Raw genomic sequence first — 19856 nt, forward strand, 5'->3', positions numbered from 1 at the left:
TCTTTTGTTTCTTTTAATTTATTACTTTTTTTTTCTCTCACCAATGAACCTCCTCTCTCTCTCAATGTCGATAACATTAACATCTCCTGTTCTTCTTCTTCTTCTTCTTCCTTCGCAACATTTAACTTTGAATCCTCCACTCAACCATTACACAACCTTTGATTCAGAGAGGTTAGGGGGCTTGGCTGCAGGGCCATATGTCTTCTCAGACGAGTAGTGTTTTTTTTTTTCTTGCCAGATGTCTAAAAAAAGATTCTTCCTTCTAGTGTGATGAAGACATTTCTTTGTACTCGTGCCACGTATGTGTTTTAATACTCGTGCCAAGTATCAATCAACTTTAGTCCAAAAGACCAAAAGCAAAAAGGTTGTCAAAGAGCTGGAGAGAGAGAGAGAGAGAGAGAGAGAGAGAGAGAGATAGAGCTCACCACAATTCGTATGAATTCGTCCACGTAATAGTAGATCCTTCAGCGCTCGCAAACAAAGACCAATCTTAGTCAAGTCATGCCGACGCTTTTAAAATCTCTCTCCCTTTCTCTCCTCTCTCTATCTCCTTCGTCGTAGCAAGTAGCAACTCGCAACTTGCAAGCAAGTTAGCAAATAGAGGCAAACCGATTGAAATGGACGCAAAGCAAAAGCGAAACTCGAGGCCGAAGCTCGATCGCCGGAACGCCTTAAAGAACGTCGAATACAACGCTTCGTCCACCACCTCTTCTTCTTTACATCCTTCTTCCTCGTTCCACGTCGTCGCCTCCGCCGACGACGACGACAACGACGACTTGTTGTCTATAGGCGGCCCTCGAAGTCGCTCGCTCGACCTTCCTCCGTCTCTTCACAACCAAAAGAGCTTCAGAATCAAAGGCACAGACGGCGAATTCGACCTCATTTGTCGCTCCTTGGGCCTTTCCGGGATCGACGACTTCTCTATCCCCACCGCCGATTGGGAAGCCCACCGCTCCAACTCCGACCTCGCCACTCGCCTCCGCAACAATCTCGCTTCTTCTACTTCTGCTCCTGCTCCTTCGCGGCTCAAACCGGCTCAACCGGAAAAGCTCGATGAAGTTAGGGTTAGGGTGGGTTCTGTCACTGCGGGACCTAGTCAAGGAATCAAAGGTGCTCGGCCGCCGGTCCTCGCTCCGCCGCCTGTGGCGGGGCGGTCGGTGGCGTATGATCACAGCTCAACTTGGGAGCTTTTGAAGTCCTTTGCTCCACTTGAAGACGAAGTCGTAGCTCCTAACCCTACGCGTTTGGGAGGATACGCTGAAACGACAAGCTCTTCTTCTCCTTCTTCGGCTTCTTCGGAAGAAGAGGATAAGAAGCAGAACGAAGTTCCTTTGGAATCAACATCGAATCGTAATGAGAATGAGACTGAAAATGAGAACGAGAACGAGAACGAGATCGAGAATGATATCGGGATTGTTCGCGCAACGAATGTGATTCCGGTGTATAGTTTTTCGCCGAGAGGGAAATTGAGACGGAGTATTAGTTCGTGGCAAAAGGGTGAGCTTCTTGGAAGTGGCTCTTTCGGAACCGTCTATGAGGGCTACACTGAGTAAGCTATCTTTATATCAATTTTTATATTTTGATGAAAAAATTCACTGCATAAAATTAATTTGAGGTAATGAAAGTTGTTTATATATTTTACCTAACATATGTTGATCAACGTTTAAGGTTTTTTTTTTTTTTTGGATGGGTAATAATACTTTTATTGAATGAAATGAACACTCTGAACATGAGAGTATGTATATGTTTATTTAAGCAATTTTAAATAGTGTTGTTTAAAGTACTGTTATAGCTTCAAATTTTAAGCATACTATCAGTCTCAAGTACTGTCTTGTAGATACGGAAAATATTGGAGGGGACCAAATTTGAATGCTAAAAAGTGTGGAGGCTAGTGGGTATAATAAAGTCACTAGTATAAGATTCATCATGGTAATCATAGGGTACAGTGACATTGAACTGAGGATAATTGGAGTTGTGATGACTTATGTCTTTATTTGAAAGACCCTAACATGGGACCAACTTTGAATCTGCTAAGTGGAATCAAAGTAAGAAAATGATTGAGATAATGCTATCCAAGAAATAGTTTTAACTGAAATTTAGAAAAAACTTGTTACAGAGTTTATTTATTTATTATATTTTTATTTTTTGCCTATCAAAAAAAAGAAAAGTAATCAGTGCTGGAGTTTTGTTGTTGTAAGATATGGGATATTAGGTGCTTCCAAGTAGCTACGTCCCATATGGTCAATGAGCTCTAGAAATAGCACCTCCTTCCCTTGTAAGAGCGAGGTTGAGGTTGTGGGTTCAAGCACCCACTAGGGGTGTATGTAACTTACTATGTCTCTTATTATGATTAGTTACTTGAGATTATTTCGCCAACTTCCTGAAAAGAAAATTAGGACCTGTTATCTAAGAAATCTCCTTGAATAGATAATCCAAAATTGTTGGTGCTCGCCATTTTTTCTTGTTTTTCATTGATTGTTTTGCAAATGAATTTTCTTCTCCTCTGTTTCTAATGTTATTTTTTATTAGATACAACTTGTTACTAACAGAAAAGAATAAACTGCTTACAACTTTTTGAGGTTGCATGGACAACATCAGAAATTTTTAAAAAGATGGGGTATGGAGGGTTGAAAATAGGTCCAGCTGGAGTATTTCTAATCAACCATTATTCTTCATTTTTATTTTTTGGCAAAAAAACCATTTTGGTCCTCAAGTTTTCATACCTTTCATTTTGACCCATATATTTTTAAACTTGCTGTCAGTTTGTGGTGGGAATCAAGATCAATTGATTGAGAACTTGAACTAGAATTGCATTAAAATTAAGAATTAAAGCTGGAATTACAGAGAAACTGGAGAAACAAGTTTCTGTCCAGGTCTGAAACTGAATTATATTCACATCAAAAACTGATTTTACTCTTACATAGCTAGCCTATTTATAATCTTTAACTATTAGGAAATAAAGTAGCTAATAGTTACATAAGTCAAAGCTGTAGTTAATGAGCATACATAGCAGATATGAGAAGTCAAAATAAGGGGCTGCTGGCAGTCCTAAGAGGTCAGAAAGTTTGGCTGGCTGGTTGTCAGTCCTAATGGTAGAGGAGGGGTACATGGCAGATATGAGAAGTCAAAATAAGGGGCTGCTGGCAGTCCTAAGAGGCCAGAAAGGTTGGCTGGCTAGTTGTCAGTCCTAAGGATAGAGGGTGGCTGCATCAGTTTGGTCCCTTCCATCATCTCACTTACAGAAAACATTATTTTTAAACTAGCAGTGTAGTCCATTAGCCATGTAGGGTTTTCCATTAGTGGGATGATGGCATGGTCCAAAATGATAAGAAGTTTAAAAATATAAGGACCAAAAAATGAAAGCTATGAAAACTTGAGGACCAAATTGAGAATAGGGCCAGGATATCGGGACCAAAAAGGTGTTTCTGCCTTAATTTTTTCTCCTGCTCTCTCTCTGTGTGTCTGTTTGTCTTTAATGTCTTTGTTTTTTTTTCTGCAGGGATGGCTACTTTTTTGCTGTAAAGGAGGTTTCGTTGCTGGATCAAGGAAGCCAGGGCAAGCAGAACATTTCCTACCTTGAGCAGGTGAAAAAGAGTCACACTTGTTTATTATTCCTCATTTTGATTTCCACATCAAACAGTCAAAACTTAACTCAATTCCATACTTTAATTTGCCAAAGCTATTTGGATAATGAGATTCCTTTTCCTGATACCCTAATTATTTTGTGTAGGAGATTTCACTTTTAAAGCAATTTGAACATGAGAATATAGTTCAGTATCTTGGCACAGAAAAGGTATGGATCTTACTTAAGATTTGAGTTTTCTTGTTTGTTCCTAGAAAGTACAATTGTTGAATTAGAATTTTAATTGTGTAGTTATAATACACTTCTTCACTACAGCATTTCTTCTATGCTTACCACAAAAACTTTGCCAACAAAATAGGTCACCAATCACCCTCTTTGGCATCACCCATTGCACTCCAAGCATAGTAGAAATAAAAGCCCATAATCCACGAGCAACTGTGCTATGAACTAGAAAATGGTCCACTGTCTCACTATTATACCTGCATGGGCAACAACAAACTTCCAAAATGATAGCACATTTGGTCAAATTATCCAGTGTTAGATTTTTTCCTAAAGCTGCTGTCCCCCCAAAAAAATGCAACTCTTACAAGGAAAACTCATATCGTTAGAACCTCAAAGGACTTGATAGCAGGATTTGACATCAAACTAATAATTACCTTTGGTCTCCACCTCGGATGTTGGAGTAAATAGTGTCGAAAAAAGAGTTGATTGATTCCAATTCCCAGTCCTTTAAAATTATGTACAAACATGATATTCTATTGTGAAGGCCCTTCTCCAACCAGTTTCACCAAAGAAGAGTAAACAGAAGCATCTCTGTCCCCTGAAGTTGAGTACAAATATGGATATAGCTCCTTCAATGCATAATTGCTACACTGAATGTCATGCCATAATTTTACCCTTGCACTGCCCCCAACCACATAACTGATACGAATCTGTTCCATCCCCATCCTGCTCTTATGCTCTTCCACACACCACCCATGAATAGTTCTATCTTTGCAACACAATATATTGGTCAAAACATTTATATATTCCACTTCTCCCACTGGAATAATTTCACTGTTGCCCAAAATTATTTTTATATCTTCCACTTTGCTGTGTCTAAATCCTTTGGAGTGTTTGAAAATCCTTAAGTTCTACCATTAGTTAATACAGAAAAATGTACGGTAGTAATTCAAAATTGAATCCAACCTCCCCACCTATCACCAGACCCCATTCAATTCAATAAGTTGAGGAAACACTCTTTGTTGACTTGATCACATGCCTTCTTGACACCCAATTTACTTATCAGGAGTTGGAGTCTTTTTCTGCTTTAATGGATTTAATCTATTCCACCTTTGTGAAAGGTGAGGGCCTTGATAAACTTTGTTGGAGGCTATACAAGAGTCGGGGTTTTGAGGTGTGTGGGTACTACCTTTCCCTTTCCTTGTCTATTGGCATGTCATTTCCTTGAAAGTTGGTGTGGTGATCAAAGGTTCCTCCTAGAGTAGCTTTCTTTTCATGGATTGCTGCCTTAGGGAAGATTTGTCCTTTGATAATTTATATATCAGAGAGGTATTATTGTTGTAGAATGGTGTTATATTTGTAAATGAAGTGGAGAGTCTGTGGATCATCTTCTTCTTCATTGTCCCATAGTGTCTGAGTTATGGACAATGTGTGGAGTTTGTTTGGTCTTCATTGGGTTGCGCCACATAGGGTTCTTGATTTGTTAGCATCTTGGCAAGGTACCTTTGGTAGATGCCGAAATATATCTTTTTGAAGGGATGTGCTGCATTGCATTATGTGTTCTCTTTGGCAGGAATGGATGTGAGATGCTTTGAGGGATGTGAACGGTCTGTTCTTGAGATTAAATCTCTCTTTTTCCATACCTTGCTGCATTGGAGTGTTGCTTTTAATCTTTTTCTCTGTTCTAATTTTCTAGATATACTTAACATTGTAATTTGAAATATCATTTGCACTGCTCCCCGAGTACACCCTTGGTGTCCACAGGTGCTTCCTTTTTTGATCAATAAAAGTTTTGTTACTTATCATCAAAAAAAAAAAAAAAAAAAAAAAAAAAAATCCAATTTACAAATCACACCTTGCTGGCAGCTTTGAGCATTTATATCAAAGAACTCATTGGCAACTAGTACTAAATCCAAGATTGCTCTCTTGGACTGACTACATCCCAACAAAGCCACTAATTCCCCCATGTTAGGCACATCCCCAGCTGGTACCAACTCTGACTTACTTAAATTAATCTTCAACCTAGACACTGCTTCAAAATAAGATAGGATATGACTCAATTTGACTATTTAGCTAGGAACAACATCACAAAACATTAAAGTGTCATCTGCAAAAAGCAAATGATACACTGTTAGAGGTGTGTTAGTCGTGGTGCCAATGGAAAAGCCAGACATTTGCCCGGCAGGGGTAACTCCATCTAACAGACGACTCAATGCCTTCATAATAATAGAAAAAAGCAATGGGGAAAGAGGGTCTCCTTGGCGCAGTCCCCTAGAATTCCCAAAGAAATCTCTAGGGCTACCATTGATCAAGATGGAAAACCTCACCATGGATATACTGAACATAATCCACTTTATCCGTTTCTCTGAAAATCCACAACGCTACTGCATATATATAAGGAAATCCCAACAAACTTGATCAAAAGCTTTAGTACTAGTTGCCAATGAAAGGTGAGAACTTGATATCCTTTGTTGGAAGCCAGTCAAGAGCCAGGGTTTTGAAGTGCATGGGTGCTACCTTTCCCTTTCCTCAACTATCGGCATGTCTTTTCCTTGGAAGTTGGTGAGGTGATTGAAGGTCCCTCCTAGATAGCTTTCTTCTCATGGACTGCTGCCTTAGGGAAGATTTTGTCCTTCGACAATTTACAGGAAAAAAGAATTATCATTGTAGATTGGGAAGTCAGTGGACCATCTCCTTCTTCACTGTCCCATAGTCTATGAGCAATGGACAATGGTGTGGAGTTTGTTTGGTCTTTGTTGGGTTATGCCATAAAGGGTTCTTGATATGCTTATAGCATGGCAAGGTACCTTTGGAAAACTCCGTAATATAGCTTTTTAGAGGGCAGTGCCACATTGCATCTTGTGGTGTCTTTGGAGGGGAACAGAAAGCAAGATGTTTTGAGGGATGTGAATTGTCTATGCCTGAGATCAAATCTCTCTTTTTTCATACTTTGTTGGTTTGGAGTGTAGCTTTTAAATCTAACATACTAGATATGCGTGAGCACTGTTATTTGAAAGATTGATTGTACTGCTCCCTAAGCACCATTAGTGTTCATAGGTGTTTCCTTTTTCCTCAATAAAATACTGTTACTAATAAAAAAAATCCTAGATCTCTCTCTCTCACCAATAAAGGCATTTTGAGATTCAGATGTTATATTATCCAAATACCATTTTTGACCAGTTGGCAAACACTTTGCCAAAAGCCTTTAAATGCTTTTTACCAAGTTTAATGGTGTGGACTCAAGATATAGCCATATAGGCCTCCAATTATACATAATTATGGGCAGAGAAGCAAAAAAGAAGATGGCCCAACTTGTGGCCTTATTGATGGAGCCTGCTAATAATTGGGCTTGAAGACCTACCAAGCCCATTCATTTAATAAATAGGTTATTAGGGTTTCTTTATGCATTTTGTTATTTTCTATTTAAGCACAATTTTCAATTTTGTCTGACAGCTTGGAGATTGAGAATAAAGTTTTTCTTTGGTTTTATTCTTGGTGCTAACTCCAAGCAACCCAAGGTGCTAACTTCTAGGTTTTATCCCTTCTTTTTCCTATAGTTTAATTTTCCATTCATATTGTTTAGTTGTCCTGCATCACTTAGAGGCTGAAAGTCTTAACACTTTTAGCATTATCATTCTTAGGGATTAATGCAATAAAGGATGTGTTAGGATACCATTTAAACCTGCAACTATCATGAAACCCCTTGAAGAAAGCGTTGGTGTCACCCTCTACGACCTTCCAGCAATGTTGAAAGAAAGTCATTTTGAGGCCATTTGGACAAGTGATTTATCTTCCTCCTCCTTTAGAGCACCTAACACTTCCTCTCAAAATCTCTCTTAAGATTGGCCTTTATCTGATTCCTTAAGAGGGTCAATTGCATCTCTTCCACATTAGGTCTCCACTTTTGATTCTTTATATATGGTTTAGTAGAACCTTACAATTTGGTCTCCAATCTTTGCTTCTTCATTATAAACCTCCTGTCACAAAACTCTTAATTATTCTATATAATTATTTTGCTTATGTGAATTCACTACGCAATGAAAAATTTATTATTACTAATTTTGGACTACAAGTTCAAGTGAGGGGATCTTTGGGACTTCTTCTTCTTTGTTTTGATTTGTTTTTTAATTTTGGTTTTTTCTATTTAATATTTCGATATATAAGATTTGGCTCATATTGTCTGCGTTATTCAGGTTTTTTCTATGGGGTTTTGGGGCTGCATTTTTTCCTCGATTTATTACTATTCATGTAAAATAAAAGCAAATCGCCACTTTTCATTGACTGTTTACACAACTTTATCTTGTTATTGCTTTATTGATCAATGTTCATTATTAAAATTCCTTTGGATAATGAGTAAATGTACTGATAAAAAATAAGAGAGTAAATATATTTTATATGGGTTGTCTTTGTTTCTTTACTTCTTTCGTTTCTCGCTGTAATACAAATAGAAAATTTTATTTAAGTGTATTAAGCTTTTAATTTCTTGCTTATAAAATGATAATTCCAGGATGAAAGTAGAATTTATATCTTCCTTGAGCTCGTAACAAAAGGGTCACTTGCCAGTCTTTATCAAAAGTATCGCTTGAGGGATTCTCAAGTCTCTGCTTACACAAGACAGATTTTGAATGGATTGAAGTATCTTCATGATAAGAAAGTGATCCACAGGTGATACAAAAGATCTTACTACTTAATTTATGTATAAGTATATATGTGTATATGTATACATACGTACATTACACAAATGCTCCTCTTTGTCCAGCATTGTTTATAGAGATTTCGAGTTTTTGGAAAAAGCAACCATATTGTCATCATTAATGTTGATGTTTGAATTAGAACATGGAAGAATCACATGAAAACTTGTTTTCCTCAGTTTGAATAGTACACGGATTGCTTAGCAAAAAAAGAATAGTACACGGATTTGCTTTGTGCTAAAACTTGTCTTTTTTCTATTCCAATTTTCAAGGGACATCAAATGTTCTAATATATTGGTGGATGCAAGTGGATCTGTAAAACTTGCAGATTTTGGGTTAGCAAAGGTAGCTCTGTTCAGCAGAATTACTTTTTTGTTCTCTCTCTTTCTCTCTCTTTCATTTCATAGAACTACTAATTCTAAAACGCTTAATGCAATGCTATGCTTGTTTCTTTTTTCTCAGGTAACCAAATTGAATGATATTAAGTCTTGCAAAGGGACTCCATTCTGGATGGCACCTGAGGTTTGCCTCCTTTCTATTGAAATCTAAATTTCTGTTATGCATATTTATGCAATAGAGGCCTTCTTATCTGTAAACCAAACTGCTCTTGTGAGGATGACTCACTCAATACCTGTTGTGTTGATCCAGTTTGATCAATGGTAATAGATTTAAGGATTTTTTTGGGAAGTGATTAAGCTGTTTATTGACATAAATCTGAGCATTAAATATTAAAAAAAAAAAACCTTAAATACTAGAATTTATTAAATTTTTATTTAGAATGCTTGCAATAGTCTTTTAAAGGTACTAGAGTTGCTTCAAAGAGGACTTTAAATGGAATTCAACTAATTGGGCTTCGCTATTGGGTAATTCATTTCTTGGGTGGAATAGATAAGTTAAAACCATTATTACTGTTGGGGTAAAGTACACTTTTGGTCCTCCAACTTCCATTAGTGTTTGTATTTCATTGTTGTCTTTCCAATTGCAAGAATATTTCCTTAGACCATCCTTTTAGGTCAGCAGCATGTGGGGGTGATTGTGTCATGCTCATTAGCTTAAAATCAAGTGGATTTGTATGGAGGGACAACACTGAAAGTTTGAGGGCAACATTGTTGCAATTGGAATGACAAGGACAAAATAGAAACATGAATAAAAGTTTGAGGATCAAATGTGTATTTCATTGTTGAATTTGTTTTAAATTGATGATTTGAGGTTGGTACACACTTGACTGTGTCAGGTTTTAGCATTTCGCTGCTGATGCCATCAATGTTTTCATGCTTCCATTGCAATACTTTCACATTTATGCTTGTTTAAAATGAACACACAGTATGCTTGTTTGTATCTTTACTATCATATAAACTGTTCATTTGAGATGGTGTGGCCTGTTCTAATGCAGTGACTTGTTAGCATACATAAAATACCCAAATTAATTTTAACTAACATTTTGTTTTTTCCCATTAATTATGCCTTCTTTATCCATCTCTCAAGTTTGGTCTTTTCTCCTTACTCAATTGGTTGGTGTCAGTGTCATACAACTCAGTCACTTGGCATACATCAAATACTGAAGTTCTTTTTAACTTCTTATTTGGTTTTTATTATTTCTTTATCCATCTCTCAAGTTTGGTCTCTCTTTCTTACCCATCTAGCCATGCAGATAGCCTTTTTTAATTTTCTTTTTATTTATTTGCAAGTGCGTCTCCCACTTTTGGTAACTCTCTCTCTCATCTAGCCATGTGGAGTGCTATTGTATCTATACCTGTTAATGAGTCCTAAATCTTTTATTAGGTGGGTTACAATTATATGCTTTGGCCTAGCATGCTCCAAGCACTCTTGTTTATATTTGATTCTCTGCATTAACTAATTAGCCTTTAAATTGTAGGTTGTTAATTTAAAGAACCGTTTCTACGGGCTTGCAGCTGATATATGGAGCCTTGGATGTACTGTGCTGGAGATGTTAACGCGTCAACATCCATACTCTCACTTGGAAGGCGTATGTATAACCTTTTATACATGTTGAACACTGTTTTATTCTTCCCATGTTTTCCTTGTTTCGTCTGCTCATAAATTAGGCCTCTCTTTCGTTGACTTCCTTATCTATCTATTTACGGAAGCCAGTAAGTGGTCAAATTGGGTCCAAACCTGCTAACCTTGACCAATAGGAGTCAAGTTAAAATCTCATCATGAACCTCCTGTTTACCAAGAAGTTCAAAAAATTCTGCACTTGTTTTTCTTTTTCTTTCATTAAAAAAAAAGGTAGAGAACATAACAGGACTGTCAAGATGTTAATCCTATTTATCTTCTGGTAATCATTGACACATGGGCTTATTTGAATGGATTATTACCCAAAAGCAGCATGTTGCATAAAACATCGTCCCAAAACTATTGATTTTTGTGATAAAGTGGCAGTTATTTGTGTGGCATTGTTATTTCATGCAATATTAATGAAACATCATTTCAAAATTTGGTAGCGGAAGAAGAATACTGTGCCATACACCTTTTCCCATTGATTAATGAAGTTAACATTTTAGTGAAAATTTTAGCCATGCTTTGGGATTGTATGTGACTTTAAGGCTATGCTTATTTTGGTGTAATATAATTTTTGGAAAATGTTTTCTGTGTTTTCCAACATTTGGTGTGACCGAAAATTGCTAGTAAATGGAAAATGTGTTTATAGTTGATGGAAAATTTATCCAAAATGACAGAAGTGTAAACTATTTTCTAGGCTTGCCTGTGCCTACTTTACCATTGCACCACAACCACAACCATGACCACGACCACCTTTGACATAGGATGGATTGGGGAATCTATTTACATTTGCTTATGGTAGGCTCAGAGTTAGGAGAATTTATGGATTTAGAGTTGAGGGTTCAAGAATGACTCGGGTTTTGGTAAGGAAGGAAAAAGATTTATATATTAAAAAAGGGAAAGGAAAATATTTGATACAGTGTTGTAAAAGAGGAGAAGAAACTAAGATAAAATCTAGTTCCAAGTGGCAGCATGAACATTGTGTGTGCCCAGAAATTTAAACCGTGTGAACACTGAACAGTGATGTGAATAGTAAGAAGATCTGAAAGAGAAGAGAAAGGGAGAAAGAACACGTTAAGACCAACATACCTCAGTACTTAGAACACTCAAATTTTTTATTCATAAACTCCAATTCTTTGAGCACATGAGCACAAATTTATAAGGATTCTTCCTTGTACTAGTACCATTTGGAATCCTAATTTGACTAGTAAACTAAAAACTAACAAGGAATAAATAATTAGACTCGAAGGAAATAAATCTATGATATTAATTAGACTCAAAGGAAATAAATCTATAATACTTTTCCTAGATAATTCTATAATTAAACTCAATTACCAAACTATCCTCAACTTATAGGAATTGCAGAAATTTTGGTTTGCCCTGATTACAAAACTAATCATAACTTGGAAAATAAAACCCAAATTAAAATCTATTTTAACCCCAAAATACTTATAACTAGACCTACAAAACCATACAACTTTTACTTCAATTTGGCTTTACATTTTGACCCAATAAAATGAATTTTGAATGTACAAAATTTCTGAAGTAATAACAAATTAATCTCTCATGGTAATTTGTTATTAACAAAAAACTATGACTCTACCTCTGGCACCACCATGTTCCTCTCATTCATAACCTCCACTCATGCTACCACAACCATCTTTGTCCCACTCAAGGAAAATCATCTTATGAGACAGTCTCATGAGATACCCTCTCCCATCCAAACTCCACCACAGCTACTACTGTCCATTGACTTTTTGTGGGTTTTAATTGCGTTTAACGTAGAGATTTCTGTGCAACTTAATATTAGAAAATTATATTAGGGTCTGAATCAAACAATAGAAAACAAAGTAATTTTCTTCTAACTGAAAGAATTATGGTCAATAAATGTTTTATGTCGAAACAAAATGGAGCCTAAGTACTATAGTTATCACATATGGTGATACTCCTATGCCAAAATGCAACATCTTGTTTAGATCCTTAGTCTTTTTATAGTGGGCAATAGAATACCTAGCATTAGAGACTTCTGATTTTTTTAGCATTTGAGGTTGTGCACCAATATTTAGACTGGAATAGTTCCCATGACAAAGAAACTTATAAATGTATAGATAATTGAAAAGGGGGATTTTTTTTTTTTTTTTTTAATGGAGTTGCAAAAAAAAAAAAAAAAAAACAAGGGCTCTCTCTTGGAATCATAAAAATACTCACTCACGATAGAATCGTTCATTTGTGTTTTGGTTGAAGGAATGAAAGAGTGGAAGGATAGAAAATGAATATATCATTTTCTTTGTTTGGTAGAGGTAAAAGAGAAGGATAGAAATGATATTTTGGTGTGAATTAATATTCTACCCTATTATATGAGAAGCTAGTTTTTTAAATTATTTTAATGGTAATGAGGGCGATTTTGACATTTTGCCTTCCTCAAGTTTTCTCTCCCTTTTGGAGAAAAAAGATTTGTGGGCCCGGAGAGAAAAACTCCCCCAAATCTAATTTTTCTTTTGCCCTCTTTCTTCCTTACCAAACAGAAGAAAATGGTAATCTCTCCTCTTTTTTTTTTAATAAGTAAAAGTTTATTGATATCAAAAAAGGGGAACACCCTAGTACACAGGAAGTGTACAAGGGGTCAAACAATCAAGAACAAAAATTACAAGCATCTAAGAAATCAAGAAAAGATAAAAATGATTGGTTCCACAAAGCAGCCAACCAATCCATTAAAGTTCTAAAGAAAAATAGCTTCATGTCTAATATGGATCTCTCCTTATGTTCAAAGCATCAACTATTTCTCTTCCTCCAAAGGCACCATAAAAAGCAATGAGGAACCATCAACCATATGTACCCATTTCGATGACGGCCAAATCTGCCTTGCCAACATGCTAGAAGCCCCGCTACAGATTGCGGCATAACCCAGCTCACTCCAAACAAACCAAACACCATAGCCCACATATCCATTGCAACCGGACAATGAAGAAAAAGATGATCAACCGATTCACCATTACACTTGCACATGTAGCACCAATCCAATATCCAAACCTTCCTTTTTTGTAAATTGTCAATTGTTATGCATTTCCCTAAAGCAGCAGTCCAAACAAAGAAAGCTACTTGAGAAGGAATCTTCTGTTTCCAAATGCTTTTCCAAGGAAAGCAATAGTCATTAGAGCCCACTAAGAGATTGTAATAATCCTTAACTGTGAAGCCCTTCTTTCTATCATATTCAACACATCTCTCCTCTTTTTCTTCTCCAATTTTCCATCCTCGTTAAGACACCCCCAACCAGAGGGTTAATTCCATTTGTAGTCCTTAAAATCCTGGTTGAATTTAAAGTTATGTTAATTTTACTAAAAACAACTGCATATTTCAATTGTATCTAAAAATGGATCTTGAAAGTGTTGGTAATAAAATTTTTGTTACATGACAGATGCAAGCATTGTTTATGATTGGCAAGGGTAAACCTCCTCTAGTTCCTGATTCCTTGTCAAGAGATGCCCGAGATTTCATCCTCAAATGCCTACAAGTTAACCCAAATGATCGGCCTACAGCAACTCAGCTATTGGATCATCCATTTGTGACTAGACCTCAAAATTCCTTTGGACCTGCTTCTCCTCACAACAGCATACAGTTATAAAAGCTTATGAACGATCTTTGATGTTTGTATGTATGTTTTGGTAAGCAAGTACCACTGATCCCGCCACTCACTGCAGTTCTTATGTACATAAAGAAATACATGTCACATGGATTTTGTGATTATGGAAATTTCAGAAAAAGTTGTTGAAGATGTTTGTAGAATATTCACTGAGGCTTGGTGCTACACTCTTTAGCTTCTTATATCTCCAATCACTCAAACTAAAGGGATTGGTTTTTAAGGTGTGGTGAATTGTGACCTGAAGCGTATTTTCAAATAGATCAAGGTAGTTTACCAACTCACCTCATTTGCAGTGTTGTGAAAGATTGGAAGAGCTACCTGATGCTGCCATGTGGCTGAGTATTATGGTGACCCATGAACTGGAGACACTAAGGTCAGGGAGGAGATTAACCCTTTTAATATTGATTTTGGACTTAGAATTCTTGTGAATTGCTTTATCTGCATCCTCCAGCATTAACACGTCATAACCAGTTCATTCATGAACCGGTTGGTTCTCATGCTACTGCCAGTAATTTGCTTTTCAAGAAAGCTTCGATAATGATGTGATTATTCAGTTGCCTTATGGTCTTCGGTAGGATCATTCCCTGGAGTTTTGATGTTTTGTCCTAGTTTTGCACCAAACTAAATGTGGCAAGGCATGTTGATAGTAGCCTACTAATTACTGAATATTTGTGAGGCACATAGCTGCTGGTTCTATTCACGCCAGGCATGTGGTTGTTACTGTATTTGCCTCTGGACAAAATCTTCATATCAAGGAGCAACTTGGTGAACATCAATTTAGTCAGGTATTTGATAATTTTGAGTGTATGATTGTTTGGTGTGTAATATGCTAGCATCATACAATCACCAATGTCTCTAAAATATTATCATGTTATTTGTATGTTAACCCTTTTTACCTTTTTTGTTTATTTTGTTGTGTTTTTTTTTTTTTTTTTGGTTTGTTTGTGAAACACTGAGGGGATTAGGGGATTTTGTCTGTATGATTAGTTGTAAATTTAGTCTGATGTATGTAATTGTTTGGAAAAGAGAATTTTTTCCCAATGAAATGTATATATTCTGGTTTTTTGTTGTGCGTTTGTGGCAAGTTATGGGCTATGGCTAAGTTATACAAATATACATCAGGTAAAAACTCTTGTTCTTCAGAATATTGAGCTAGCCAACAAATTGGTTTGGGATTTTTAGGAGTCTTGAGTATACAAGACTAAAATTCCAGCATGAGATTTGCTACACTTACCTTTCTGTGCAACAACCATAAAATTGTTATGATAGATGATTTGCAGGAGGAGGAATTATTTATCAATTGGCATTGATTTTACAAATTATTGATGCTGTTTCCACCTGTTGCAATAAATGTTAGGGAAAGCATTCAAGTATTGTTGCTATTTCGCTCGTGTCTGTGTATTAACTCCAATATGTTTGTTCAGCATGTGAACACATTCTTAGTCTTGTTAGATGGGCAATACAAACTGTAAAAGCAGCATGTCAAAGCTACCCATTATACTGTTGTAGCAAAAGTAGTGAATCCCGAAGGTAAAATTATACTGTTGTAGCAAAAGTAATGAATGCTGTAATAAACAGGATTTATTATTTATTTATTTATTTAATTTGTTCTACTTACGATGAGTTATGTTACCGATGAGTTAAAACTTACATCAGGATAACTTTTACTTCATATTTCTCAATAAATAAGTGCTGGTTTCAATCTTCAAATAACGTTTAATTGATGTTACAACTTTATTGGAAAGCAGTTTTATCCTTCAGAAAAAATCTCAAATTATCTCATAGGTTTTACAAACAATTTACAATCATCCCAAAGGTAGGAAGTGTACCTTGTGAATTTGCTTAAGAAGAAGGTTGGGCTTGGACACCAAACAAAATGCGCCGTAGTGTTCCTTGTTTCTCTGCTTAAGAAGTGTTCCTTGTTTCTTTGCTTAAGGAGATTTAGTCCAATTGGAGTTTTCCAAAATCAGTGTCTACAGTTATAAGCTTTTTATTTAAACAGTTGGAAGTCTGGAATACAAAACCTTAGTTCCAAAAGTTTGAGGTCAATTATGGATCTTTAACAAACTAGTCAGGCTCCATTAACATGTCCATTTTTTTAACTACTACCAATGGGTTTTTTTTTTTTTTTTTTAGGAATACTACTACCAATGTTAATTGAAGTCTTCTACCTTTATTTTTCCTTTCAACTTGAATCAATTCACTCTTCCTCTATGGTGCATTAGGCCGCTCTCTTTTGCACATGATCAAATTATCACAATCAACTCTCCTTCATATTTTCAGCAATAAAGATTGCTCCAATGTTTAAGTGACTTTCTTGTGTTCCACTTATCCGTATCTTCAAAATGATATGCTACTCCACTATCTCACAAGTCTAATAGCTTAGAGATTAGTAAATGCATTTCTAGTTGTAATTTCTGTTGTATTAGTAGAATTTGCAATGCTGCGCTTCCGCAAGCTGGCTGTTAGACTTAGGAATTCCTTCTCTTGTAATAAGCTGGCTGCAACCTCTCATGCTTGTAGGGCTGATTGTTTTGCTGCTGGTATTTTGTTGGTTTAATGAAATGAATTGATGTAGTTTATAAAGAAAAAAAGAAAAAGAAAAGACTAGTCTAATATATTCCCATTCTGTCAAGAGCATTACATTGAGGCTGCTGATCCTCACCATTCTTACTCCATGAAACCACCAATCGGTTATAATGGTTCAGGACAACTTCCAAGTGTAACATTGGAGCCTTCATAAATGTCCTTATTTCTAAATGTACAACTGACCATATCGTGTGACGTAAGAGGATTGCGTTTCAGGATCCAAAAAAAAGCTAATTCTTAATCAAGTCCTTGACAGATCGAGTGTGCAATAAATTTGTTCTTAAAGCTTAGCTTGAACCAAACCAAATCACTGTTGAAAGAGGACATGTCAAGAATAGGTGATGCAATGTTTCTTCCTCGTCTAGGCATAAGATACATCTAGCATCATCATGTATGTTTAGCTTGGTTAACTTAGTTTTCACAGGCAGATCATCCTTTTTAAGGTCTTTCATAACAAGATAATCATCTTCATTCATACTTTAATTTTCACAGCTTCATCCAGCATCAATTGTTCAAATTATAAGAATCACTTAGAATAGGATCAGAATCTTAACTACGAAATAGCATCCAGAATGCTTTTTTCACATTATACTCCCGTGTCTTGGAGGAAGGCCAAACTAATTTAACTGAGCTCCAAAGAAAGAGATGGGTAAAGACAAAATTTCATTAGCATCTCTAGGACTGTAAAGTTTCCTATCAGAGTCTTATTCCACCCACATTGTAATTATTTCCCATCAGTTAAGTCACTTAGAACACATGCAAAATCATGAATTTAACTCCATATATTCTCAATGGGCTGAAACCAGCAGGGATGGTCTATAGGAATTGAGTTACCACTTCCCAAACACCACTAGCCTGGATAAGAATAGATTTCCTTCCTGCCTTAGTACTCTTCCAAACTCAGAAAGCATTACTCCTCACTGAAGCCAATTGGGGTGACACATTTCTAAGATATTTTGTCTTAGAGCTTCAAATCCCCATGTTTCTTTGGATTACATAGGTTGTCCCAACTAGTCAAATGGAGTTTCTTAAGATTAACATCCTAATCCCATCAGAACCTATATGCCAGGGAGTTAATTTTGTTACAAATGTTCTTTGGAATAAGGAAACAGGATAGGGGACAGATATAGCTAGCCTATGAAACTGATTTAATTAGTGTAAGTCTAACCACTGGGTTAATGGTTTTGCTTTCCATCCTTGTAACTTTCTTCTTCTTCTTCTTCTTTTTTCCCCACTCAAGTGAAGACTCTAGAGAAAAGATTTGATTTCTTTTGCATCAAATCCATCCCCAACCCAAGATAAGTTTCAGGGTTTTCCACCAGTTTTAACTCCTAGCATACCGGAAAGCCTACTTCTTAGCTCTAGAGATGCATTAGGACTACAGATAGCTCAAACTTATCTACATTGATAAATTGCTAGAAAGTGAACAAATACCAATCCAAATTCTCTTTTAACTTCTAGAATACTTGAGGTGTTGTATGAGAAAATAACAATTTGTCATCTACAAACTTGAGATGACTAAGAGACAGACAGATAGGGTACCCTGAGCAAATTTAATTCTCTTAATTAGTTCTTGAGGGCTTTGAGAAGAGCAGTAGAATGCACGTTAGCTTTAACAGGAGCCCCGCTTGTAAGTACATTGTGCGAAACAGCTCTGATGCATTGGGAGATCAAATGAATCCAGTGTGGACTAAAACCTATTGTAGTCAGCACAACAATAATAAAATCCCAGCAAAGCCTATAATAGATCTGCTCATGTCCAATTTCAAGGCACACATTACCTATCCACTCCACACCCCCCCCCCCCCCCCCCCTTTTTTTTTTCCTTGATAAAAGAAAAAAACCTCACTGCCATATAGCACTTTGAAGTGATGTGATTATCAACTTGAGACTAGGCTTAAGTCGATTCACCAGGACTTTTTTTTTTTTGATAAACTTCACCAGGACTTTTATAGCAACTTAATAGGTTACATAACAAAAACTAATGGGGTCTAAAGTCTAAATTCCATATGAGAAAACCTAGGACTACAAACTTTTTTTTTACCACAAATTTGCTGTAACTATAATGTGGCAGAATGTAAATGGTAGAGAAAAAATGATGGCTTTATGTGAAAATGATAGGCAACTGTTCACAGTTTGCCACGTTAAAATTGTAGCAAAAAAAGTTGTGATCTTAGAACTACTCAAAATTAGTAGGCCCCTCGAGGTGCTTTTTAATTATAAAAATAATGAAAGTAGAGTTGATTTCATTCAATGGAAAATCAATGCGAGGATTTGAAAGTGTAGCATTGCTTAAGAATTTTCCCATGATGCTTTAGAACTTAGATAAAATAACACTGGAAAGCCAATTGGACCTTTAAAAGGTTGTCTTTTGAAAGAGGGCATGGTGCACTTCTTCTGCTATGAACTTAGCATTTAAGATGTTTTGCTTGTTGATGTCAAGTAAGTGCATATTGATTGCTTAAAGTTGACTCAAGATCTCATTAACAAAAAAGGTATTTGGTACTCCATAGATTCCACTGAAGTGATTCACTTTCACTTGTTCAATCTTGTCCCCAGACACTCCAATGCATTGCCCATATGCTAGCTTGTGTCCTGATATTCTGTTATTTGGGTAAATACTAGTACAAACCGCTTTTTGCACACAACCATACGCACACTTTTTGCACTAAAATCATGATGATTGTGTGCTACAACTGGTGTAAAATAAACATTGTCTATGTTATTTATTCTTCTTTTCTTCACCAGCATATGGAAGTATTTGTTTTATAGGGTTTTGACTTAAATTAACACAATCCTATTTACCATGCAAATAGCACAATTCAGATCACTAAGAGCATTCCCATTAAGTCTTGTATATGCTAAAAGATGCTTTTTTTTTAGCATTTTTAACCCAAAAGCTTGCTCCATCAAGGGTTTTAAATGCTATAATTTTTGGCATTGATGAATAGTGCAATCTCATATTTGAGACCGCACTGTTCACCAATTGTAAAATTTATATTATTTTTTTTATTTAGGTGGGGCCCACTTTCTTTTCTTCTTTGTCTTTCTCATTTTCGTTTCTTTCCTGTCTTACCATTTCTTTGCTCTCTCTCTCTCCCTCTGCTCG

General features: G+C 36.2%; 1 protein-coding gene across 1 annotated transcript; it reads left to right on the forward strand.

Annotated features, from left to right (window-relative positions):
• The first annotated feature begins 398 nt into the window (after positions 1 to 398).
• Positions 399 to 15223, forward strand: LOC115967627 (mitogen-activated protein kinase kinase kinase 1-like). The gene is made up of 8 exons (XM_031086768.1): positions 399 to 1549; positions 3500 to 3584; positions 3731 to 3793; positions 8313 to 8470; positions 8769 to 8841; positions 8959 to 9018; positions 10373 to 10483; positions 13934 to 15223. The coding sequence occupies exons 1-8, from the start codon at positions 618 to 620 to the stop codon at positions 14138 to 14140; spliced, it is 1689 nt and encodes a 562-aa protein (XP_030942628.1). The 5' UTR covers positions 399 to 617; the 3' UTR covers positions 14141 to 15223.
• Positions 15224 to 19856: the final 4633 nt, after the last annotated feature.

This window comes from Quercus lobata, chromosome 11 (assembly GCF_001633185.2).
Source record: "Quercus lobata isolate SW786 chromosome 11, ValleyOak3.0 Primary Assembly, whole genome shotgun sequence".
Lineage (NCBI taxonomy): Eukaryota > Viridiplantae > Streptophyta > Magnoliopsida > Fagales > Fagaceae > Quercus > Quercus lobata.

Bases quoted from the DNA above. Each gene is read 5' to 3' on its own strand.
- LOC115967627 (XM_031086768.1), top strand. From the start codon at position 618: ATGGACGCAAAGCAAAAGCGAAACTCGAGGCCGAAGCTCGATCGCCGG. The intron at 1,550-3,499 runs GTAAGCTATCTT...TTTTTTCTGCAG, and splicing joins GTCTATGAGGGCTACACTGA to GGATGGCTACTTTTTTGCTG. The intron at 10,484-13,933 runs GTATGTATAACC...GTTACATGACAG, and splicing joins CATACTCTCACTTGGAAGGC to ATGCAAGCATTGTTTATGAT.